The sequence below is a fragment of the Chiloscyllium plagiosum genome, unplaced genomic scaffold (assembly GCF_037043375.1).
Source record: "Chiloscyllium plagiosum isolate Xiang-an unplaced genomic scaffold, Cpla_swu_hap1 HiC_scaffold_33, whole genome shotgun sequence".
Lineage (NCBI taxonomy): Eukaryota > Metazoa > Chordata > Chondrichthyes > Orectolobiformes > Hemiscylliidae > Chiloscyllium > Chiloscyllium plagiosum.
The window spans coordinates 9,158,904-9,185,615 of NW_028270171.1; the positions used below are offsets into that span (position 1 = coordinate 9,158,904).

A 26,712-nucleotide genomic window follows, 5' to 3' on the forward strand; every position below is an offset into this window, starting at 1 on the left:
TCCAATCTGCGCATTGGGGCTTTAACCCAAAACACTATGCCTTACACGTGAGAGGGTGAGGGTACAGGCGGAGACGTGGGTATGATAGGTCATTGGTTGTCACGGCCCTTGATGAATCTTCACCATTAGCAAAGGAGGCCTCAGGAATCCTGCTGGGCCCACTTTGCTGTCTCGAGCATCCTTACCCACCTTGTTTCAGACCATCCAGATGGACGGAGAGTGTGCTGATGGGTGAATGTGTTGTGCTGGCAGGTACTCTCCCTTGGGAATCGCCTCCCTGATCTGCGGAAAGATTGCGGCCATCAAGGACCTAGAAGTGGTTGCTCAGCAACTCGGCATGTACATGGTGACAGTGATAGTGGGCCTTGTTATTCACGGCGCCTTCATTCTCCCCTCCATCTACCTCCTCATCACCAGGAAGAACCCTCTCACCTTCTGCGGTGGGATATTTCAGGCTTGGATCACGGCTCTCGGCACTGCCTCCAGGTAGGGCCCACCTCTTGTGTCTGCCCGCTTGGCCAAAGGGCAGCACAGTCCAATGGTTCACTCCAACCATGTTGCACTGCTCCTGAGTGGGGACAGTGTAGAGAGAGCTTTACTCTGCATCTAACCCTGTGCTGTCCCTGCTCTGGGGAGTGTATGATTGGGATAGTGTAGAGGGAGCTTTACTCTGTACCTAACCCTGTGCTATTCCTATACTTGAGGGGTGTTTGATGGGAACAGTGTAGAGGGAGCTTTACTCTGTATCTAACCCCATGTTGTCCCTGACCTCCGGGAGAGGGGTGGCGTTTGATGGGGACAGTGTATTGGGAGCTTTACTCTGTATCTCACCCCGTGCTGTCCCTGTTCTGAGGGGTGTTTGACGGCGGACAGTGTAGAGGGAGCTTTACTCTGTACCTAACCCTGTGCTATTCCTATACTTGAGGGGTGTTTGATGGGAACAGTGTAGAGGGAGCTTTACTCTGTATCTAACCCCATGTTGTCCCTGACCTCCGGGAGAGGGGTGGCGTTTGATGGGGACAGTGTATTGGGAGCTTTACTCTGTATCTCACCCCGTGCTGTCCCTGTTCTGAGGGGTGTTTGACGGCGGACAGTGTAGAGGGAGCTTTACTCTGTATCTAACCCTGTGCTGTCCCTGACCTGGGGGAGCTTTGATGGGGACAGTGTAGAGGGAGCTTTACTGTGTATCCAACCCCGTGCTGTCCCTGATCTCAAGGAGGGGAGGGGGTGACGTTTGATGGGGACAGTGTAGAGGGAGCTTTGCTCTGTATCTCAGGCTGTGCTGTCCCTGTCCTGAGGGGGTGTTGGATGGGGGAAATGTAGGGGGAGCTTTACTGTGTATCCAACCCCGTGCTGTCCCTATCCTGAGGGGTGTTTGATGGCTGACAGTGTACAGGGAGCTTTACTCTGTATCTAACCCTGTGCTGTCCCTGACCTGGGGGAGCTTTGATGGGACAGTGTAGAGAGAGCTTTACTGTGTATCCAACCCCGTGCTGTCCCTGACCTCAGGGAGGGGGATGATGTTTGATGGGGACAGTGTAGAGGGAGCTTTACTGTGTATCCAACCCCGTGCTATCTCTGTCCTGAGGGGGTGTTGGAATTGGGCATTACTCTGTCACTGATCTGTGCAGTAACAATGAGTGAACCCTTGTCTGTCTCTCTGATACAGTGCGGGTACTCTGCCTGTGACCTTTCGCTGTCTCGAAGAGAACCTGCAGATTGACAAACGGGTGACCCGATTTGTGCTGCCCATTGGTGCGACCATAAATATGGATGGGACAGCGCTGTACGAAGCAGTGGCGGCCATCTTCATTGCCCAGATGAACGGGATCACACTGGACCCTGGGCAGATAATAACAGTCAGGTAAATGGTCCTCTTGATGACAATTCCCCTTGCCAATGGGCGCCATACCCCATGCAACCTGTGTGCCTTAGTCCTGCAATGGTTGTGTGTAATAATGGCACTCCAACGACCTGACTCATTCTCTGGCAATGTGGGTTCAAACCTAGCTGCTGAAACTTAATTTATTTATAAAGGTAGAATATAAACACATTAGCAATAATAGTAATCATAAATTGGTTTGCTTAATTTTTGTGTCTAATTTAGAAATTACCCCTCTATGACTCATTTTAATTTGGGATTTATCAGTTGACTAGTACTGATGGAGTGATTTGAGCTCATGTCCCTGGAGCATTGACTTAACCCTCTGGAATAGGAGCTCTGTGTTCACTGTACCATCAGCTCCTGATGTTGGAGCTGATACAGTGACACTGTTTCAGGGCAACAGATGCAGCTTAAATTCCGAACCAACCCATTCAGGAGAGCAGGGAGGAGAAAGTAGATGCTGGAGATCAGGAGATAAATCGGGAAAGGTGATGTGATTGACTAGCAACTGCCATCTGAGCGTTTTAGGGTGGACAATAAATACTGGCCCAGCCAGCGGCACCCTCATCCTGTGCCTGAATTTCACCCGGTTGGGAATGTGGAATTTTGTTTCAGAGTCTTGGAGTCATACAACGCAGAAACAGACCCTTCGGTCCAACCATAATCCCAAACTAATCTCGTCCCACCTGCCTGCACTTGGCCTATATCCCTCCAAACAGTTCCTATTAATGAGCTTGTCCAAGTGTCTTTTAGATGTTGTAACTGTATCTGCATCCACCACTTTCTCTGGCAGTTCATTCCACACATGAACCACTCTGTGTGGAAAAAGGTTGTGCCTCATGTCCTTTTGAAAACTTTTTCCTTTCATTTTAAAAATATGCCCTGTAGTTTTGAACTCCCTCACCCTAGGGAAACGACCCTTGGTATCCACTTTAACTATGCCCCTCATGATTTTATAAACCTCGATCAGGTCACCCCTCAACCTCCTACACTCCAGTGAAAAAGACCCCAGTCTTTCTAGTCTGTTTTTATATCTCAGACCTTCATTCCTGGCAACATTCTGGTAAATCTTACCTGAATCCTCTCCAGCTTATTAATGTCCCTCCTATAACAGGGTGACCAGAATTGCACATAGTACTTCAGAAGAGGCCTCACCAATGTAACTGTACAACCTCAACATAATGCCCCAAGTCCTATACTCCAAGAATATGTTTGCTACCCCGAAAAGGGTGGTAAGTTTTGGAGGGGGTGCTGGGGAATTGTGAGACTTTTGCTGGAAAATAGCAGCAGCAGTAGGCATTTCAGCCTGCTGCCCATTCACCGTGTTCACAGACAACACTCCCCACTAACGTCACACTCCCACTTGCTCTCCACTACCCTTTGACACTCTAGAAATCCATCAATTTCTATGAATTATATTCAGTGACTGGACCTCAGCACACACTGGGACACTCATCTGGCTGAGAGAGAAAGTTCTCCTCATCTCAGTCCGCTCATGGCCTACAGTGTATCCTGAGACTTAGTTCTGGACTCCAAGCAAGGGAAAACATCCTCCCTGCATCCCATCTCTCTAGGTGTTATATATTTAAACATAATCCCCTCTCATTTGTATATACTCCCGTTAAGTACTGGTCCAGTCCTACAGCACAGAAACAGACCCTTCAGTCCAAATTGACCATATTCCCAAGTTAAGCGAGTTCCACACCCAATCCACCCTGACCTGCACATATTTGGACTGTGGGAGGAAACCGGAGCACCCGGAGGAAACTCACGCAGACACGGGGAGAATGAGCAGACTCCACACAAACAGTTTCCCGAGGCTGGAATCGAACCTGGGTCCCTATGAGGTTACAGTGCTGAACGCTGAGCTTCTCCAGTGTTTCCTGCCAGTGTGTGTTTCAGATTTCCAACCCCCACTCTCCACTCCCCCCAGCCTGCCATTGTTGTGTGTTTCACCAACCCTTCTGCACTTTCGTTGGGCGGTAACTCCTTGCTGTTGTCTCCCTCCGCAGCCTGACGGCCACCTTGGCAAGTGTGGGAGCAGCCAGTATTCCCAGCGCTGGCCTTGTGACCATGCTGCTCATCCTGACAGCGGTGGGCCTTCCCACTGAGGACGTCAGCCTGCTCATTGCCGTCGACTGGCTCCTGTGAGTAGCCACAGCTGGGGAGGTCTGGGGGAGGTCTTGTGCGGGGTGGGAGTTGACGAGGTGGAAGGTCTATGGGAGGTCTCGTCACAGGGGATTGAGCCTGGGGGGGGGGCAGGTTGGGGGATCAGGGGGAGTCATTCTGGGGGAGGACTCTAGGGGAGGGGTGTGGTGGAGGGTCTTATGGGGGGGTGGTTGGGGATGGGGTGTCTGGGGAGGCCTTGTGGTGTGGGTGCATGCTGGGTCTTGGGGGGAGGGTGGTGATCTGGGGTAGGGGGGTCTCAGGGGTGTGGGAGGTCAGGGGTGGAGGTGGGGGCCTGGGGTGGTATTGGGGATGTGGCGAGTATGTGCGGAGGTTGGGGGGGTCCGGCAGATGTGTTCTGGGGTAAGGGTCTGGGGGTGGGGAGGGGTCTGATGGTGGGAGTGGGGAAGTTTGTGGGGGTCTGGAGATGTTCTAGGGGGAGGTGTGGCATCTGGGGGATCTCACAGTGCGTGTGGGGTGGTTTGTGGAGGTCTTGGGGTATGGGAGGTTTGGGGGGGTAGTGAGGGGTTTCATGGGGGGTGTGGGGTAGTCTGTGGGGGTCTCAGGGGTGTGGGTGGTCTAGCAGGTTCTGGGGGAGATGGGGGTTCTGCGGGTGAGGTGGAGGGTCAGGAGGGGCAAGTAGGGGGTCTGGGGATGGTTCTGGGGGATGTGTCTGGGGCTTCTCAGGGAAGTGTGGGGGAGGTGTGAGGGTGGGTGGGGGTGGGGGATTTTGAGTGAAAAATGCAGAGCTTTGAGAAAGAGATAGGAATGGGACGTGGCGCAAAAGAACACAGAGAGCGACATAAAGGCAATCTCCCTGCTCGAGTTCATCCAGAGGCTCCAGCTGTGAGCTCACGTGGGATAAGATCACTGCTGTGGAAGTGGGCGGCATTAAAATGTAATTAATTGCACGCTGGTTTCCATCGTGGTGGCTCAGGGAGTGTTTACTTGACTGTTGTAAAAATCAGGGAAGGAAATCTGCCAACCTTACCCAGTCTGGACTGCATGTGACTCCTGGCCCCCTGCACTGTGATTGGCTGAATTCTGCCCTTCGAAAAGGTCAAGAAGTGGCTTAAAAGAGCTTGTTCTTGATTAACTGAGTTTGAATAAAACTGAGGAGAAATTACTCTTTCAGCAAGGTTCTGGGGACAGGCTATATTTTGAGCTGAAGAGTATTAATGGCTCTTTGTCATTATCTCACCACCAAGTAGAGAAATGTTCTCTCCTCCTGCCCTGTCAAGTCCTTACATAATAGTATCATAGAATGGTTACAGCTCACAAGGAGGCCATTCAGTCCATCATCTTGTGCTAGGCAGCACGGTGGCTCAGTGGTTCACCCTACTGCCACACAGTGCCAGGGACGCGGGCTCTATTCCATCCTCGGGCGACTCTCCGTGTGGAGTTTGCTCTGGGTGCTCTGGTTTTCTCCCACACTCCAAGGATGTGTAGGTCAGGGAGGATTGGCCATGGGAATTGAAGGAAACTGTCTTCCTTATCTGGTCTGGCCTACATGTGACTCCAGGCCCCCAGCAATGCGATTGCCTCTTGACTGCCCTCTGGGTAATTAAGGGTGGGCAACAAATGCTAGCCTACTCAGGGATGCCCTCATCCTGTGAATCAATCAAACAACATTAATCTACCAAAGGATGCTTTCCACTAGTTCAAAATCCAAACTCTAAAACAAATTATATAAATATATATCGCCCATGTTACATCACACCTTGTTGTCTCAGTGTTTCTGGAAAGGTATTTGTGTTTTCTTCCCTGAGAGACAGAACTAAAGTAATTGTTTACTTATCTTGTCATTTCCTTGTTCCCCTTTATCAGTTCTCCTATTTCAGACTTTAAGGGGCCTACATTTATTGACAATAATCCTTGTCTATTTGCATACTTAAAGAAGCTGTTATTGTTTACTTTTATGTTCCTTGAAGTTTACACTCATACAATAGTTTAATCCTCTTGATCAACCTCTTGGTTCTCCTTGGCTAAATTCACAGTCCTTAGGCTTCCTATTTTTTCTAGAAACTTTATATAACTCTTTGGATTTAAGCAGTCCTTCATTTCTTTTAATAAATGTGGTTGGGGCACTTTTCCTGTTGTCGGCTTTTTCTCAAAGGGAATGCAAATACGTGAATTCTTTCCTTAAATATTAACTGTCAGCTGTCCACTATCACGCCTTTTAGTGAAGTTATCCAGTCTATCTCACCAGCTCACCCCTCCAGCATTTGTACTCTGCTTTGTTGGGATTTTGGACCCTTGTTTTGTATTAAAGTGCTTCACTCCTGAACACAGCTTAACCGAGGATAAACTGTTCCTTAGTTGGTTCCTGCTGGTCTAACAATCAGTTCTTGTCTACACTCCAGGGCACAGCTCTCTTTATAATTTTTCTTGCTCAGCACACCTTCTCAATTCTGGTCTCAATGTAATTAACAATAGGGTTGCTGTTCAGGCAGGTGAATGTTATTTTATTTTATTTTGTTTTGCATTTGCAGCGATCGTATGAGGACATCGGTGAACGTGGTGGGTGACTCATTCGGAGCTGGGATAGTTCACGATCTCTCCAAATTAGAATTGGCAGCCATTGATGCCCAGCACGCAGATCAAAACGACTTGGAGATGGTCAAACTCCGGCCAACGCTTGACAATGAGAAGAACTACAAGATGGAGATTACCCCCCTGCTTCCATACGCAGGATACAACTCAATTCCAACTGACGATTACGAAGTAAAGTTTCCTTTCGCTTCATTTTCGAGGTGTTTGTGGTGACTCGGTTCAAGAAGGCTTGTGCATTTATTTAACACTTTTCATGACCCTAGGCCTTCCCAATATGTTTTACAGCTGATGGAGTACTCTCTCAGTGCGGTTGTTGTTGTTAAATGGCGAGGCGGACGGGCAGGTGGGGAGGTTTCAAGGAATGTGTCCATAATCAGATGGTACTCATTGTGATGCCGACTGGAGAATAGATAATGATCAGGGCTCCAGGAGAAAGGCCTATCCTTCTCCAAGTCATTGCCTAATGGTTTCCTCAACTTAACAAAAGCTGTTCCCTTGGACAGTACAACACTTCCTTGGAAGTGTCAGCCATTCTTTGCTCCTTCTGTAGGGGTACTCTTTGCGCTCGGATCTCTGCCCTGTGAATTTTGTATAGTGAAGTCTCAGATAGTGGGACTAATCCTAGCTTAGAAATTATAAAACAATCACAAAAAAAATGTACAAAACAGAAGGAGACTGATGAATGACCCAAAGTTAAGAATCACAGAACACCACGTTATAGTCCAACAGGTTTATTTGGAAGCACTAGCTTTCTGAGCGCTGCTCCTTCATCAGGTGGCTGTGGAGTATAAGATCGTAGGACACAGAATTTATAGCAATCGTTTACAGTGTGATGCAACTGAAATGATATATTGAAAAAGACCTGGTTAGATCACACTGTAAGCATTTGCTATAAATTCTGTGTCCTTAACGAATGCTTGTAGTCTCCAGTGAGGGATTCAGTGATGTAATGCCATTGAACGTCAAGGGGCGATGGCTAGGTTCTCTCTTGTTGGAATGGTCTTTTTGCATGACTCTTCTATGGTGTGAATATCACTAACTGCTGCCTGTGCTTAATGCCTCATTGCAGACCACAGACATCAGGAATGATGGAGCTGAGCAGGATGACAATGAGCCAGGCGAATTGAAGGAGCCCGAAGAATTGAATAACAAAGAATCAAAAAAACCTACCTAATTGCGATAAGGAGAAATGGATGTGTAGAGAAGGATGAAAACATGGAAGAGGAATAATTTGATTCTGTGAATTTTTTAAAAAAAAAAAATGTCTTTCCCTTCTTAGAGAGCAAAAGAAAATAGTTTTAATAGAAGCAGAGCAGTGTTTTCCTGTCAACTCTGTGTTAGATGGCTAACTCATATTGTAAGGTTGTCAGATGGATTCCCACCGTTAAACTTCATATAAGCAAGAACTTCAGCATAGCTTCGGTTTGCCAATTCTCTAGGGTAACCCTGTAGTCTCCAGGACTTAAACAGTCAATACCCTGTACTCTGCTCTGAGCTACCCAGGAAGAAAATCAAAGGGACTTACTAAGTTTTTTTTAACTTGTCTCTAGCAAGGTTTGTTATCCAAATAATGGATGTGGGAATGGTCACCCCATCAAATAATAGAGTCTATTTCCGTTCTGGGGATGGGCAGGAGGATTCTGAATATTGGGAAGTGCTGGGGACTGATGGCAAGGATGTAAGCCAACTGTGACCACTCCAGATGTGTGTCCAGATAGAATTGGTGACCCTCACATGCAGTTGTTTAAATCCTGTCCGTAGGATTGACACTTGGATGAAGCAGCGAGGTCTAAAGCAAGTAGGAAATGATTGACTAGGGCAAAAAACGACTGAAAGAAAGAAGTGAGAGTGAAGAGGCTACAGCGAAGTTTTGTATATTGCTAAATGTGTCCCTTGTATTTCAGTCAACGTGAGCTGAAGGTGTGTACGTACATAATTCCAACAATAATCATTGAATCGCTACAGTGGAGATAAACACTAATCGATTCCATACCAACCCTCTGGAGACCAATCCATCTAGACCCTCCACTCCCCACTCCATCCTTGCAGCACGGTGGCTCAGTGGTTAGCACTGCTGTCTCACAGCACCAGGGTCCCAGGTTCAATTCCAGCCTCGGGCAACTATCTGTGTGGAGTTTGCACATTCTCCCCGTGTCTGTGTGAGTTTCCTCCTGGTGCTCTGGTTTCCTCCCACAGTCCAAAGATGTGCAGGTTAGGTGAATTGACCATGCTAAATTGCCCATACTGTTAGGTGTATTAGTCAGAGGGAAATGGAACTGGGTGGGTTACTCTTCGGAGGGTCGATGTGGACTTGTTGGACTGAAGGGCCTGCTTCCACACTGTAGAGAATCTAATCTAATCTTCCCATGGCTGACCCACCTAGCCTGTACATACCTGGACACTGGGGGTGATTTAGCATGGCCAATCCACCCTAACCTGCATGTCTTTGGACTGTGGGAGGAAACCATGACAAGAATGTGCAGATATACGGTTGACCGAGAATGGAATCAAACCCAGCTTCTTGGCGCTGTGAGGCAGCAGCGCTAAGCCCTGAGTCACCGTACCACCCTTGTTGGGAGCACAAGCCAGAGTAACCCAGCAAATCAATCCCTGTCAAAGCCAAGCCTAGTTGCTTCTGATATTTCTTTTGGAGTCTGATTCCCCCTTCAGCCAGAATACTCCCATAACATCATAACCATCTGTGTGCACAAATTGCTCCTATTTTGTTTCTTTTCCTATAGTCTTCTGGCCAATTATTTAAATTGATGACTCCCAGTTAGAGTCATAGAGAAGTACAGCACAGAAACAGACCCTTCGGTCCAACCCGTCTATGTCGACCAGATATCCCAATCCAATCTAGTCCCACCTGCCAGCACCCGGCCCATATCCCTCCAAACCCTTCCTATTCATGTACCCATCCAGATGCCTTTTAAATGTTGCAATTGTACCAGCCTCCACCACTTCCTCTGGCAGCTCATGCCATACACGTACCACCCTCTGAGTGAAAACTGCCAGAGTAAATAACTCAATCAGATCCCTTCACATTTGTGAACACCTCCCTAAGACCATAAAGTGTACATGCAGATGGCGTCTAGACAACTCGTTCAAGGGTCATCCAGGTGACAACATTATTCTATCATCGCACTGAAGTACCTTTTGACAGTGAAGTATCTTCAAAGCAATTGATTGAGAAACCCACGAGTAATTTTCTCACTAACGTTGTCTCTTTAGGCAAACACTTTTTAAAAAAATATTGCAACATAAAAATGCTTTGGAGAGGAGTAGAATTGAAGTACTGCATGTATTTCTGGTCTCCCTCCTATCGGAAGGATGTTGTGAAACTTGAAAGGGTTCAGAAAAGATTTACAAGGATGTTGCCAGGGTTGGAGGGTTTGAGCTACAGGGAGAGGCTGAATAGGCTGGGGCTGTTTTCCCTGGAACTGAGGGGGTGACCCTGATAGAGGTTTTTAAAATCATGAGGGGCATGGATAGGATGAACAGCCAAGATGTTTTCCCCAGCGTAGGGGAGTCCAAAACTAGAGGATAAAGGTTTAAGGTGAGAGGGGAAAGACTTAAAAGGGGCCTGAGAGGTAACTTTGTCACACAGAGGGTGGTATGTATATGGAATGAGCTGCCAGAGGAAGTGGTGGATGATGGTACAATTACGACATTTAAAAGGCATCTGGATGGACATATGAATTGGAAGGGTAAGAGGGATATGGGCTAAATGCTAGCAAATAGTAGGGTGACTGATAACACTTTTTGCTTTATTTTTCATTTGAAAGTACGTATGGCAAATTTCTGGCTGTAACAGCTGCTCCTTTTTGAGATAGTTTCGGTGCTGGAGGTGATTTCCTCAAATTCCAGGAGCAGCAATTACTGCTTTATATGCTGTTGCATTGTTTTGAAACTTAGAAAAGGGGAGAAGAACAGACAAAGGAAACACATGGTGAGGTCAGTGCAGGAGAGAGCGAGAGAGAGAAAGGAACCCACACTGCTAACAGACAGAGTTAGCAGTTACTGCCTTTGCTGTTGAATTCTTGTATCGCTGGACATCGGAGTGCGTCTGGGAAAATTAAAAACGTGAAATTCACAACTGATCTTGGAGGAATCTATTTGGAAAAGGTCACAGCACAGAAGCAGATAAGTGGATTTTAAGTGCAGCCTTAAAATCAGTCTGCAGTAGTGAGTAGAGTGGGTTCTTTTTTGATTATATGTTTTATTGAGCTATGTCTCTTGATTAAACTTAAAATATAAGCCATAAGTATTCATTTAACCTGGAACAGTGTTTTCTAGAGGAATAAGACAGTGCTAATTCTGGATCTGTAGATTGTGAAGGAGCAAAAATGGCCCTTAGTAGAGTGAAATGCTCTTGTTGGATGTGGGCGTTTAGGGAGGGTTTACGGGTTACTAAGGATTATATCTGCAATAAATGCCATTGATTGAGAATCCTATCAGATCGAATGGATCGGTTGGAGAGGCAGTTAGAGGCAATGAGGAATTTACAACAGCAAGGGAATGTGATGGATGGCATTTATAGGAAGGGGGAAAGTCTCAGATACAGTCACATAGATGGGTTAACTCCAGGAAAGTAATAGAGGCAGGCAGCTAGTGCAGGAATCTTCTGTGGCTATCCCCATTTCAAACAAGTATGCTGTTTTGGAAAATGTAGGGGGTGATGGATTCTCAGGGGAATACAGCACGAACAGCCAAGTTTCTAGTATTGAGACTGGCTCTAATGCAATGAGAGGTACGTTGGGTTCCAAGTGATCGATTGTCTTAGGGGACTCTCTAGTCCGAGGTACAGATAGACATTTCTGTGGCCAGCAGAGAAAAAGCAGAATGGTATGTTGCTTCCCTGGTGCCAGGATCAAGGATGCAGAAGGGGGAGAGGGACCAGCAAGAGGTCATTGTCCACATTGGAACCAATGACATAGGAAGGGAAAAGGTTGAGGTTCTGAAGGGAGTTTACAGAGAACTGGCAGGAATTTAAAAAGGAGGTCCCCGAGAATAGTAATATCTGGAATACTCCCAGTGCTACGAGCTAGTGAGGGCAGGAATAGGAGGATAGAGCAGATGAATGCATGGCTGAGGAGCTGGTATTTTGGGAGAAGCATTCACATTTTTGGATTATTGGAAGCTGCTTTGGGGTAGAAGTGGCCTGTACAAGAAGGGCGGATTTCATCTAAATTGGAAGGGGATGAACATACTGGCAGGGAAATTTGCTAGAACTGCTCAGGAGGATTTAAACTAGTAAGGTGGGGGCTTGGGACCCAGGGAGATAGTGAGGAAAGAGATCAATCTGAAACTGGCACAGTTGAGAACAGAAGCGAGTCAAACAGTCAGGGCAGGTGGGGACAAAGCAGAGAACAAGGTAGGACTGATAAATTAAACTGCATTTATTTCAATGCAAGGGGCCTAACAGGGAAGGCAGATGAACTTAGGGCATGGTTAGGAACATGGGACTGGGATATCATAGCAATTACGGAAACGTGGTTTAAGGATGGACAGGACTGGCAGCTTAATGTTCCAGGATACAAATACTGCAGGAAGGATAGAAAGGGAGGCAAGAGAGGAGGGGGAGTGGAATTTTTGATAAGGGATAGCATTACAGCTGTACTGAGGGAGGATATTCCCGGAAATATATCTAGGCAAGCTACTTGGGTGGAATTGAGAAATAAGAAAGGGATGATCACCTTATTGGGATAGTATTATAGACCCCCTAATAATCAGATAGAAATTGAGAAACAAATTTGTCAGGAGATCTCAGTGATCTATAAGAATAACAGGGTGGTTATGGTAGAGGATTTTAACTTTCCAAACATAGACTGGGACTGCCATAGTGTTAAGGGTTTAGATGGAGAGGAATTTGTTAAGTGTGTACAAGAAAATTTTCTGATTCAGTATGTGGATGTACCTACTAGAGAAGGTGCAAAACTTGACCTACTCTTGGGAAATAAGGCAGGGCAGGTGACCGAGGTGTCAATGGGGGAACATTTTGGGGCCAGCGACCATAATTCTATTAATTTTAAAATAGTGATGGAAAAGGAGAGACCAGATCTAAAAGTTGACGTTCTAAATTGGAGAAAGGCCAATTTTGACAGTATAAGGCAAGAACTTTCGAAAACTGATTGGGGACAAATGTTCGCAGGTTAAGGGACGGTTGGAAAATGGGAAGCCTTCAGGAATGAGATAACAAGAGTCCACAGAAAGTATATTCCTGTTAGGGTGAAGGGGAAGGGTGGTAGGTATAGGGAATGCTGGATGACTAAAGAAATTGAGGTTTTGGTTAAGAAAAAGAAGGAAGCAATGTCAGGTATAGACAGGATAGATCGAGTGAATCCTTAGAAGAGTATAAAGGAAGTAGGAGTATACTTAAGAGAGAAATCAGGAGGGCAAAAAGGGGACATGAGATAGCTTTGACAAATAGAATTAATGAGAATCCAAAGGGTTTTTACAAATACATTAAGGACAAAAGGGTAACTAGGGAGAGAATAGGGCCCCTCAAAGATCAGCAAGACGGCCTTTGTGTGGAGCAGCAGGAGATGGAGGAGATACTAAACATGTATTTTGCATCAGTATTTACTGTGGAAAAGAACATGGAAGAATAGACTGTCGTGAAATAGATGGTGACATCTTGCAAAATGTCCATATTACGGAGGAGGAAGTGCTGGATGTCTTGAAGTGCATAAAAGTGAATAAATCCCCAGCACCTGATCAGGTGTACCCGAGAACTCTGTGGGAAGCTAGAGAAGTGATTGCTGGGCCTCTTGCTGAGATATTTGTATCATCGATAGTCACAGGTGAGGTGCTGGAAGACTGGAGGTTGGCTAATGTGGTGCCACTGTTTAAGAAGGGTGGTAAGGACAGGCCAGGGAACTATAGACCGGTGAGCCTGACCTCAGTGGTGGGCAATTTGTTGGAGGGAATCCTGAGGGACAGGATGTACATGTGTTTGGAAAGCCAAGGACTGATTAAGGATAGTGAACGTGGCTTTGTGTATGGGAAATCATGTCTCACAAACTTGATAGAGTTTTTTGAAGAAGTAACAAAGAGGACAGTGCGGTGGACATGATTTATATGGACTTCTGTAAGGCGTTTGACAAGGTTTCCCATGGGAGACTGATTAGCAAGGTTAGATCTCATGGAATACAGGGAGAACTAACCATTTGGATACAGAACTCACTCAAAGGTAGAAGACAGGCGGTGGTGGTGGAGGGTTGTTTTTCAGGGTGGAGGGTTGTTTTTCAGACTGGAGGCCGACCAGTGGAGTGCCACAAGGATTGGTGCTGGGTCATGACTTTTTGTTATTTATATAAATGATTTGGATGTGAGCATAAGAGGTATAGTTAGTAAGTTTGCAGGAGACCTCAAAATTGGAGGTGTAGTGGACAGCGAAGAGGGTTACCTCAGATTACAATGGGATCTTGATCAGTTGGGCCAACGGGCTGAGAAGGTGGAGTTTAATTTAGATGTGAAGTGCTGCATTTTGGGAAAGCAAACCTTAGCAGGACTTATACACTTAATGGTAAGGTCCTTGGCAGTGTTGCTGAACAAGGAGACCTTGGAGTGCAAGTTCTCAGCTCCTTGGAAGTGAAGTTGCAGGTAGATAGGATAGTGAAGAAGGCGTTTGGTATGCTTTCCTTTATTGGTCAGACTATTGAGTACAGGAGTTGGGAAGTCATGTTGCAGCTGTACAGGACATTGGTTAGGCCACTGTTAGAATGTTGCGTGTAATTCTAGTCTCCTACCTGTTGGAAAGATGTTATGAAACTTGAAAGGGTTCAGAAAAGATTTACAAGGATGTTGCCATCATTGGAGGATTTGAGCTATAGGGAAAGGCTAAATAGGTTGAGGGGTGACCTTAGAGGTTTATAAAATCATGAGGGGCATGGATAGGATAAAGAGACTAAGTCTTTTCTCTGGGGTTGGGGAGTCCAGAACTCGAGGGCATAGGTTTAGGGCAAGAGGGGAAAGATATGAAAGAGACCTAAGAGGCAACTTTTTCACCCAGAGGGTGTATGGAATGAGCTGCCAGAGAAAGTGGTGGAGGCTAGTACAATTGCAACATTTAAAAGACATCTGGATGGGTATCTGAATAGGAAGAGTTTGGAAGGATATGGGCCGGGTGCTGGCAGGTGGACTTGATTGGGTTGGGATACCTGGTCGGCATGGACGGGTTGGAGCGAAGGGTCTGTTTCCATGCTGTACATCTCTATGGCTCTATGATTCTATGACTTTATGACATTAAATTCTAAATAAGACTATTTTTACGATATCTGGTTGGCCTGGACAAGTTGGATCAGAGGCCCAACTCCTTGCCATGCTGTATTCAATAATAAACAGAAATTGTTATATTTGTTCAGAATCTTGGTTAGATCAGACATGGGTGCAGAGATTTAGTCTCTAAATTAACAAAAATCACAGAGTCACGAGAGAAGGCTCATGAATGATTTGCCAGAAGTCATAGCCACAAGGAAGTTTTGAAAAGGTTGATCCTTCTTCCTGTAGAAAAGCGAAAATCACAGATAATATGATCAAATCCTTTGGGATAATGATTGGGTTTGATTGGATGGACATAGAGAAGATGTTTCCAATTGTTGAAGAGACGTAAAACCAGGGGTCTCTGTGGTGCAGTGTTAGTGTGTAAAAAAAGATATAAAAATGGGGATAAAAAGGTGAAATGAGGGGCACTCTTGTGGCACAGTGGTAGTGTCCCTAAGAAAATAAACAGACCTTTTGGAGCTTCCTATCCCTGGATCCAGGTTCAAGTCCCACCTGCTCCAGAGGTGTGTAATTACATCTCTGAAGAGGTTGATTAGAAAAATTGGTTAATGAGGGGAAAAAAGTCCTGGGACCATAAATGTAAGATAATGACTGATGCACCCAACTGGGAATTCAGGAGAAATGTCTTCACCCAGTGAGAGGTGTGAATTCACAGGATAAGGGCATTGTTGAAAAGGCCAGTATTTATTGCCCATCCCTAATTGCCCAGAGGGCAGTTAAGAGTCAACCACATTGCTGTGGGTCTGGAGTCACATGTAGGCCAGACTGGGTAAGGATGGCAGTCCAAGAGTGTGGTTCTGGAAAAGTACAGCCAGCATCCGAGGAGCAGGAGAGTCAATGTTTCGGGCATAAACCCCTCATCAGGCTTCTGCCTGGAACATTGACTCCCCCGCTCCTTGGATGCGGCCTGACCTGCTGTGTTTATCCAGCAACATACTCTCGACTGTAATGCACCTAACCTACACAACCCTGAACACTATGGGCAAATTAGCACGGCCGATCCACCTAACCTGCACATCTTTGGATTGTGGGAGGAAACCACAGCACCCAGAGAGGATCCACACAGACACAGGGGAGAACATGCAAATTCCACACAGTTGCCTGAGGCTAGAATTGAACCCAAGTCCCTGGTACTGTGAGGCAGCAGCGCTAACCATTGAGCCACCATGCTGCCCATTTCTGATGTGGCCAAACAACTTGATTGTAAATGGGGTGAGTCTCCTGGGTAACCATCCTCCAGAAAGCAATGGCAAAGCCCCATAGCATTTCACCTGTAAGTGTGGACTGATTTCATGGACATCTGTGGGCCAATTCTGTTAAACAAGCGCAGGAGGACACAGATAAGTCTAAGTAACACTCGAGAAGTTGGATTCTCCACTCTCCTAACGTGATTAGGGAGTGGGTGAGTATTTAAGTTGGTCACCAACAATCTGTGCAGTTTGAACTATTGCCTGTCACCAAATGGAGCAATTTTCAGCCGCTAGTCCATTGATCTAGAGGATTGTCCAGATGGGAAATGGGAAAGGTCGAATTGACAAATCTACCCTTCAGCCATCGTTGGGAGCGGACTGTGGATGGTTTAACTTAGATGTAGTTTCCAGTCTGATACCAAAAGTGTTTCAGATTTGAGATTCCCTACTGCAGGCGTTTCAATCTGAGGTGAACAGACCTTAAGTATGTCAGTGATTGGGAAGGATAAACTCTTGAGCTTGTCTTGCATTTTCATGATGTCAGTTCTGCCCACTATCACCCTTACAGCTGCTGTTCCACTCCAGAACACTAGGCGAGGTTGGATTAAACCTTTTTACGCTTTATAACATTTTACTTGCAGAAATGAACGATATATGCACGAATCTCTGAGCTAATTCTAACAAGGCCTGGATAGACTAGATGCAGGAGGATGTATGTTCTCGCTGGTTGGAGAATCTTTAACAATCTCAAAACACGGTGGGTAGACCATTCAGGACTGAGATGAGGAAATTTTTTTTCCTTCCCCCTCGGAATGTAGTGAATCCTCTACCACAGGAAGCTGTGGAGGCCAAGTCACTGAATATATTCAAGAAAGAAATTGACAAATGTATAGATTTTCAATATTTTTAACCAACCTGTGCAGAGATGTTATAACACACCTCTGTGCGGCAGGTTTTGAAAACATAGAAAATAGCAGGAGTAGGCCATTCAGCCCTTCGATATGATCATCGCTGATTGTGCAATCTCAGTATCGCACCTCCTGCTTTCTCTCCACAGCCCTTGATCCCATTAACCACCAGGGCCACCTCCAGCTCCCTCTTGAGTATATCTAAATGAGCTGGCCCCGACAGCTTTCTAGCTAAGAGGCACAGACACTACCACTGTGGCTGAAGTGTCCTCATCTCTAGATTTTATAGACACCAAGGGGTGTTGTGGGAAAGTGGGAATACGGTTTTGGGATAGAGGATCTGCTATGGTCAGATTGAATGGCGGAGCAGGCTGGAGGGGCCAAATGACCTGCTCCTAGTTTCTCCATTTCTATTTCACTCCGTCACCCATGTTTCAGTCTGCTCCTTTTAGGAGCACAGGTGAATCCCCAGTTCAAGTCCACCACTGACGTACCCAATGACTACACACTGAATGTTCCCTTCCCGAACTCCTGGCTTGATAGATGATGGTCTCCCCAGCTCTCCAAACCGGGTTTTCCTTCTCCCGCGCTCTCATAGGGTGAAGTTAAGACTCATCAAAAACCATGTGTCTCCAGGTGTGGGCAAACTAGGAAACGGATTTTAACATCAAAAACCCCGACCTCTGGGTGCCATTTCCATTGGGGAATCTTTCAGTCAATGCATCAGCGTTGAGCTCCCTGTGCAACACCAGATGGCTAACACGTCTACCAGTCTGACACCAGGGGCAGGCATACCATCACCTTACCCATGGGACCAACTGGACCTTCTGTTCTCAGCATCCAGTGTGTGTCTGTGCGTCTTGATAAAATATTGGGCTGTAGTTGCAATACTGTAGCAGATAGCAATCATTTGGTTGTTTGTCATGTGCTATGCACTATATTCACTGACCTTGTGATGTGTTTGAGGTAACAGCTATCATATTGTGTTGTTTTAATAAACATTTGGGTGCTGTTCCATCACAGAACGTGTTTCCTTTTCTTCTGTTCCCACCAGAGTCATGATTTTCACAACTAATTGTAAGCACACATGGGCATGCCCGAGCGGTTTAGAGTACCCCTTTAGTCAAGTTGACTAATACCCGTACTCTCGTGAAAATCTCTACAGGCAGCACTAGCTAAACCCAGGCGTGAACTGGTGAGATGGTAGGCATGAAAATGAAAAACGTTCAAATGAAAATAAGCTAAGAAAGGGTCCTGACTATTTCAAATGGTGAAGCTGCAATCAATCAATTATGGGCAGCATGGTGGCACAGTGGTTAGCACTGCTGCCTCACAGCACCAGAGACCTGGGTTCAATTCCCGCCTCAGGCAGCTGTCTCTGTGGAGTTTGCACATTCTCTCCTTGTCTGTATGGGTTTCCTCCGGGTGCTCCAGTTTCCTTCCACAGTCCAAAAATGTGCAGGTTAGGTGAATTGGCCATGCTAAATTGTCCGTAGTGTTAGGTGAAGGGGTAAATGTAGGGGAATGGGTCTGGGTGGGTTGCTCTTCAGAGGGTTAGTGTGGACATGTTGGGCCGAAAGGCCTGTTTCCACACTGTAAGTAATCTTAAAAAAAAATTCTTGGTCAGTTTGTGGGTTTGTCCTTGGTGGGGGAGAAACGAGATTGTTCATACACTCTCTTGGACACAAATGGTCCTTCTATTTTGTGCAGGTGGCTACCTCATGTCTCGCCACTGCCAGAGATCACCAGGCCACATCCACTAGGTTTGTCCCCTGTGGTGGACAGGTGTTGGGGAGTCAGGAGGTTGAGGGGGTGATCTGAGAGACGGTTATAAAACTGTGAGGAGCATGGATAAGGTGAATGGCAGGTGTCTTTCCCCTAGGGTAGGGGATTTCAAGACTCAGGGGCATATTTCTAAGGTGAGAGGAGAAAGATTTTCAAAAGACACAAGGGGAATGTTTTTTACACAGTTTGTGGATATGTGTGGAATGAACTTCCAGAGGAAGCAGTGGATGAGAGTACAGTTACAACGTTTAAAAGGCATTTGGATAATTACATGAATAGGAAATGTTTGGGGAGAAACATACAAGTTTAGAACCTTAGAAATAGTGTGTTCCTTGTGAATTGGAGATAGAATGTTTACACCCTATACAATTGTTTCATCGAGCAGACAGACAAATACAATATTTTAAAAAGGAGGATATTTGGAGTGCACAACATTAAATACAGTAAAACCACACCAAAGGCAGGATCGTTTCACTTTCTGTCGGTACATTTTATTGACTTCATACAGAAGGACGCAGACTCCAATACGACCTGTTCTGGTTCTAAAGTGAAAAATAAATAGCAGCATTCAGGTGCACTGGTGACAGTCTGTTTACCGTCACTCGAGGCGAAACCAAGTTTCTGTGACGAAAGGTAAAAACCATTAGAAAATAGCCAACTGTGCGAAGGACAAGTATACCATTAGGAGGGAGTTGTCTGCCTTTTAAGGTTACATAACCATCACTCCTGGATTCTAATGCAGAATTACTTGGTACAGTGCCACATTCTGGCAATGGACCAAACATGCTGGATTGTTTTGTAATAAATATGCAAAAATAATTTGGGCTAAATAAGAAATAGATACATGAATTGAGGCTGTTTGGACCCTCAGGTGTGCTCCTTGTTTCGATAATATTGCAGCTGATCATAGAGGTCAGCCTTCAGCCCATCGAGTCTCTACACTGACCCTCCGAACAGCATCCAGCCAGGCTGCCCCCTCCTTTATCCCCACTGCCAACCCACCCTCACCTGCACATCTTGGACTGTGGGAGGAAACCCACGCAGACACAGGAAGAAGGTGCACACTCCACACCGACAATCACCCGAGGCTGGAATCGAACCTGGGACCCTAGCATTGCGGGCCAGCCATGCCACCCCAACTGCTGCCGGAAAGTCTCTCCCTCCCCAACCCCATATCCTGCACCCTTGCCTCATGAGGTAGATGGTTAACATTTTGCACATCTGTCAGTGTGTGAGTCCTGTGTGCGTGTTTCCCTCCTTCCTCACTCGGGCTGAGGGCTGACCTTATAGAGGTTTAAAAAATCATGAGGGGCATGGATAGGATAAATAGAAAAGCTTTTTTTTCCCTGGGATGGGGGAGTCCAGAACTAGAGGGCATAGGTTTAAGGTGAGAGGGGAAAGATATAAAAGGGACCTAAGGGGCAAGTTTTTCACACAGAGGGTGGTGCGTGTATGGAATGAGCTGCCAGATGAAGTGGTGGAGGCTGGTACAATTACAGCGTTTAATAGGCATATGGATGGGTATATGATTGGGAAGGGTTTAGAGGGATTTGGGCAAAGTGCTGGCAAATGCGACTGGATAAGGTAGGATAACTGGTTGGCATGGACAAGTTGGACCAAAGGGTGTGTTTCCTGTACACCTCTATGATGGGGCAAGACAGAGTAAACCTTTACCAGTGTCATCCTGGAACGGTCAATTTGCAGATGCACGTCAGGAGAATTCACTGAAGGACAATTTGCCATCCTTGGATCCTCCCTCCACAAAATAGCATCTGTTGTGGAAAACCCCCTCTGAGTCCTGTTTCCTACAACTTAGGCCTGAGTATGGCCAAGAAAAGCGAGGCGCTGTCCTAATTTTTCCACTCATCAGGACAAATGCAAGAATGCCAAAACTTCAATGAGGAGCAACTATTTGTATTGCATGAGAAGAGGGCACCGATTGGTTGGCAAGTTGACATTAATCAGGTGATGCATTGCCACAAAATGGGCTTCTAATGTCCTCCAAACCTTTGTGTAATTTGAAAAGAAAATGAGGCACATTTCCTGTTCCTTTGCCATGGAGACCATAGGTCCCAGGATGTGAATAAATATAGCAAGCCTTAAGTTTGTTGTTGTCACAAAGTTGTGACACTTAATTGACTTTGGGTGTATGGAAGATTTAGGTTACACATGGCCATTTCCCCATTGCCGCCTGAAGATTAATAGCTTGGGATTTCCCAACTGAGCAATGAAACATCTGGACTGCTTGGATCACAATGGTTGAAGAAGAAGGACCCTCTGTGGGATGTGGGGGGCATTAGTGCTTTGAGAGCAGACAATCATTATGTTGGTGGCATCATGAAGGTGTCTAGGTGAGGTAATGGGATTCCTTCTTGGTTAGGAACAGGCGGGAGGGTGGTCACAGGACAGTACATTAGGAGGAAGATTGAGGTTTGGTTTTCCTCACCAGCAGCTCCAACCAAGAGTTGAAAACATTCAAAGTTTCCTCCAAAACTCTTCATCAATCCCACATTGCAATAGTGTCAACATTCATTATACCTCTGTCACTGACTTTGTAATTACATATGTAGTGTGTTTGTAAAAATCAGTTTCTAAATACAATATTAAAATCTTATCAAAAGCAATTAGAAATGGCCCATAAATTCATAGAATCACTATCATGCGGCCATTCGGCCCATTATGTCCACACTGAACCTCCGAAGGGCATCCCACCCAGATCCAACCTAATTTGCCACAGCCACTCGACCTAACCTGTACGTCATTGGACCGTGGGAGGAAACCAGAGCAAACCTGTGCAGACACGGGGAGAATGTGCAAACTCCACCCAGACAGTCACCCGAGGCTGGAATCAAACCTGGGTCCCTGTGAGGCAGCAGTGCTAACCGCTGAGCCAGATGGTAAACCATCTTATTTTCTGATTTTTACCCTCCCCGCCTTTAAAAAGCCAGTTGACAGCACATGTACTTGTTATCTTGCTCCGCCCTCATCAGTCACAGTGATGGGATGCGAGCCCTTTCTCTCTACCCAGACAAAGTGTCAAGTAAGCTATCGCCAGGCTCTGAGAGAATATTATGGAGGGTACTGTCTCGATGTAGCAAGGGGTTAGGTTTTTCCAGAAAAATACATTGCTTTCTTTATTCTAAACTACTCATTGGTCATAGCTCAATAAATACCAACCCTTAAGACCATCATACCAGAATAGAGAGGAGGACATTTTCCAGTCGGAATATGTAATGAATGTGTAATTTTAGATCAATATAACTTCATCCCTTAAAACGGTTGATTCTTATCAAAATACAATATGCATGGAAGTGAAAGACAAATCTACATTCTATGTACATTTCCCTTCGGTAACTTTGGCGTTGTGAAGGGTACAATACTAATGTCGCTCATTGTCACATCAAACATGGCAGCTGAGGTGTCCGAGGACTTGCCCGAAACAAAAATTGAAGTCTATGTATTTGGAATTAGATGGGCTTCTCCTGTCCTCACAAGGTCGACATCTTTATTTCAGAATCCACCTTCTTCTTCTGCTTTTCCATTATGGCCTCCAACTCTGTTACAGACCGATTATCCTGTAAGAAATGTGTTAATAAGAACGCTTTTAGGAAATTGGAAACAGCCTTGTCAGACCCAACTGGGCCTTCCATCCTTGGTGAGTCGATATGACTGAAAGGTTGAGTCAAGTAGGCCTGCATTGTTTGGGAGAATGAGTGGCCATCTCATGGAGAAAGGGAAGACTGCAGATGCTGGAGATCAGAGTCAAAAAGTGTGCTGGAAAAGCACAGCAGGCCAGGCAGCATCCGAGTAGCAGGAGAGTTGACGTTTCGGGCATACGTCCTTGGGCTAATGCTCGAAACATTGATTCTCCTGCTGCCTGACCTGTTGTGCTTTTCCAGCACCACACTTTTTGACTACAGTCATCTCACTGAAACAAGAAAGAGTCTTGAGGGTCGTTCACTGCATCCAGTTCTAGTTGCCTGGTTATAGGAAGGATATTGTTAAACTAGAGAGGGTTCAGAAGAGATTTACCAGGATGTTGCCAGGTATGGAAGGCTTGGGTTGTAAAGAAAGGCTGGGACTTTTCTCACTGGAGCGTAGGCGGTTGAGATGGAATTTTACAGAAGTTTATAAAGTAGTGAAGGATAGAGCTCGAGTTAATGATAGCTGCTTTTTCCCTGGGATGGGGGATTTCAAGACCAGAGGGTACATTTTTAAGGTGAGAGGAGAGAGATTTAAAAAAGACTTGGGGCAATGATTTTACACACAGGGTAGTTCATGTGAGGAATGAGCTGCCTGAGGAAGTGGTGGATGTGGGTACAGTTACAATGTTTAATAGACATTTGGATAAGTACATGGACAGGAAAGGTTTGGAGGGATATGGGTGAGGAGCAGGCAGATGGGAGTAGTTTGGGATTATGTTCAGCATGGACTGGTTGGGCCGAAGGGTCTGTTTCAGTACTGTAGGACTCACAATCCACTCGGGATGTATTCTCCTTCTGTTGCATGTAAAGACACCAATCATACAGCAACAACTGGATGAACAATGGCATGGCGCCTTCATTCAAAACGAAGATGACATGGAGAAAGAGAAACTGGGAGGCTCTGTAGGACGTGTGTGTTCTGGCTACTGAATACATTGGATTATAGATCACATCTGGTCTCAGGGTGAAAGGCGATGGACAGCCACCTGAGATATACCCCCTTTCAAGGTGCACCGCAGCACATTAAGTCTCAAATTATAAGAACGTAAGAACGAGGAGCAGGAGTAGGCCGTCTGGCCCCTCGAGCCTGCTCAGCCATTCAATAAGATCATGGCTGATCCTTTCGTAGACTCAAATCCACTTACCCCACCCCCCCCCACCCACCTTAATTCCTTCATTGTTCAAAAAAAAAAATCGACCTTCGCTTTAAAAACATTTCCTGAATTTGCATTAACTACTTCACTGGGTAGGGAGTTCCACAGACTTACAACCCTCTGGGTGAAGAAACCCCTTCTCAATTCAGTCCTCAATCTGCTCCCCCTGATCTTCAGGCTCTGCCCTCTTGTCCTAGTTTCACCTGCCAGTGGAAACATCCTCTCTACTTCAATCTTATCTATTCCCTTCATAATTTTATATGTTTCTATAAGATCCCCCCTCATTCTTCTGAATTTCAATGAATATAATCCCAGAATACTCAGTATCTCCTCATAAGCCAACCCCCTCAACTCCAGAATCAACCTCCTCTGCACCCTCTCATTCATAGATTGGAATCCAATATGTTATTTTGTGGATGAAATCTATCTACCTTTTTGGCAACTTGCTCATGGGATGCACATGTTATTGGCTGGGCTGGTGTTGATGGACCAGAGCGCGGTTTAGACAGAATAACATTTGTTGTGGGTCTGGACTCACATGTAGGCCGGAGCTGGTAAGGATAGTCGATTTCCTTCCCCAAAGTGAACTAATTGACAGGGATCACCAGTAGGGTGGCGGTTTTGTTATGTTCCATTTCTTGGATGTGAAATGAGGGATCAATCTGATATTTGAACCAGAACACAGGCCTGTGGTCGTGGCTTACTAGGCCAGTGACATTACCACAGCACCATCACCTCCCCTGAGTGAACAAACACCAAATTCCACTGTATCCCTAAGGAGCCTGGTCCATAGACTGACCACTCACTCAGTCAAATATTGGTTTTGTAATTTATTTTAAACTTAGCCCATTTTGAGCATGTCTATTTTGATCTGGACCTTTGGGGTAGCATGGTGGCTCAGTGGTTAGCACTGCTGCCTCACAGCACCAGGGTCCCAGGTTCGATACCAGCCTCAGGCGACTGTCTGTGTGGAGTTTGCTCATTCTCCCTGTGTCTGCGTGGGTTTCCTCCAGGTGCTCTGGTTTCCACCCACAGTCCAAAGATGTGCAGGTCAGGTGAAGTGCCCATGCTAAATTGCCCATAGTATTAGGTACATTGGTCAGAGGGAAATGGGTCTGGGTGAGTTGCTTTTCGGAGGGTCAGTGTAGACTTTTTGGGCTGAAGGGCCTGTTTCAACATTGTAGGGAATCTAGTCTTATGGCCACCCCCACACCGCACCCTTCCCCACCAACCCGACCTTGTGTGGTGGAATAAGGAGACTCCCTCTAATTAGGGGGCCTTTTCCATAAAACTCTCACAGAAACTTTACAGTGTGGAAAGAGGCCATTCAGCCCATCAGGTCTGCAATAACTCTCAGAAGAGCATTCCACTCAGACCCAGACTCCTACCCTTGCATTTCCCATGGCCAATCCACCCTAACCTGCACACCTTTGGACTGTGGGAGGAAACCGCAGCACCCGGAGGAAGACCACGCAGACACGGGGAGAATGTGCAAACTCCACACAGACAAAGAGTCATAGAGATGGACAGCACAGAAACAGATCCTTCAGTCCAACTCGTCCATGTTGACCAAATATCCTAAATTATCCAGTCCCATTTGCCAGCACTTGGCCCATATCCCTCTAAACCTTTTCCTATTCATGTACCCATCCAGATGCCTTTTAAATGTTGTCATTGTACCAGCCTCCACCACTTCCTCTGGCAGCTCATTCCATACATGCACCACCCTCTGCGTGAAAATGTTGCCCCTTCAGGTCCCTTTTAAATCTTTCCCCCTCTCACCCTAAAGCTATGCTCTCTAGTTCTGGGCTCGCCTACCCTTGGGAAAAAGACCTTGGTTATTCATCTTATTCATGCCCCTCAGGATTCTATCAACCTCTATAAAGACACTCCTCAGCCTCCAGGGGAGAAAAAGCCAAATGTGGAATCAAACCCAAGTCCCTGGAGTTGTAAGGCAGCAGTGCTAACCACTGAGCCACCATATCTAGGCAAAACTACACAGCACTGCTTCCCTCACCAACCCAGAACACTGCAGCAAAGGGAGAAGGATTGAGGGAATCATTAATCACAATGTTTGCTTTCTGTTGTCATTGACTTCACCCCACCCCCAACGTTTGGAACATTTGTCACTGAGATGATAAAAACTCTTCAATTCTATCTCTCTCGAATGTTCACAGAATGGACAACACACTCCCCTCCAACACTTTGAGCTTTCAGCAAGACCCCCTTACCTCAAGCAGTGATTTCTGGACCATTATCTGGCTGTAGACACGGGTGCCCTCCTCTGGGCTCACCGACCGCAGTTCATCTTTTTGCAGGGAGAAGAGCTGGGCACCAGTGAGGATCCCGAGAGAATTCACCGTCCTGAGGGAGACCGAGAGAGGCAGAGATCTCAGAGCTTTGCAGGGATGCCACTTGTTGCAATGGCGCAACTGTTCGATTAGATTAGATTACTTACAGTGTGGAAACAGGCCCTTCGGCCCAACAAGTCCACACCAACCCACCGAAGCATAACCCACCCATACCCCTACATTTACCCCTTACCTAACACTACGGGCAATTTAGCATGGCCAATTCACCTAACCTGCACATCTTTGGACTGTGGGAGGAAACCGGAGCACCCGGAGGAAACCCACGCAGATACGGGGAGAACGTGTAAACTCCACACAGTCAGTCGCCTGAGGCGGGAAATGAACCCGGGTCTCTGGCGCTGTGAGGCAGCAGTGCTAACCACTGTGCCACCGTGCCGTAACTTCCCTCTGGGCAATTCGGGACGGGCAATGAATGCTGGACTGTTCAGCGACGCCCTCATCCCGTGAAGTGATAAAGCATGTTGGCTTTCTTTGTGCTTTGGAATGTCTGCTCCACGTTTCGCACTCTGGCTTCCAACTTTTTTGGACGTTTTACTTACTTTTCACTGAGTCCACACCAGGCACAAGCAATCGAGCATGACGCACATCAATTGTAAACTGATTCACATCGTTAAACTCGGAATGATTGAAATTTACATATTTTACCCCCTTTCTAAAAGTAAGGAGTCTGCTAGATATTAAACCATCCTACACCCGTTATGTAGAAACG

At 46.2% G+C, this 26,712-nt stretch overlaps 2 protein-coding genes across 5 annotated transcripts in view; one reads left to right on the forward strand and one right to left on the reverse strand.

The window, feature by feature from the left end:
• The window catches only part of LOC122542186 (excitatory amino acid transporter 2-like), a 48,234-nt gene extending 34,397 nt beyond the window's left edge, over positions 1–13,837 (forward strand). Inside the window, 7 exon segments of the mRNA XM_043679633.2 lie at positions 253–486; positions 1,670–1,864; positions 3,898–4,032; positions 6,544–6,775; positions 7,674–7,769; positions 7,771–7,794; positions 7,796–13,837. Coding sequence (XP_043535568.2) covers positions 253–486; positions 1,670–1,864; positions 3,898–4,032; positions 6,544–6,775; positions 7,674–7,769; positions 7,771–7,794; positions 7,796–7,834 — 955 coding nt within the window. The 3' untranslated portion in view covers positions 7,835–13,837.
• Positions 13,838–19,242: 5,405 nt separating this feature from the next.
• The window catches only part of LOC122542187 (epidermal growth factor receptor kinase substrate 8-like protein 1), a 104,817-nt gene continuing 97,347 nt past the window's right edge, over positions 19,243–26,712 (reverse strand). For all 4 annotated transcript variants that reach the window (XM_043679636.2, XM_087978266.1, XM_043679637.2 and 1 more), the window contains 2 exons: positions 25,863–25,995; positions 19,243–22,348 (listed from right to left, as the gene is read on the reverse strand). In XM_043679636.2, coding sequence (XP_043535571.2) covers positions 22,262–22,348; positions 25,863–25,995 — 220 coding nt within the window. In that variant the 3' untranslated portion in view covers positions 19,243–22,261. The remainder of the gene's footprint in view (positions 22,349–25,862; positions 25,996–26,712) is intronic.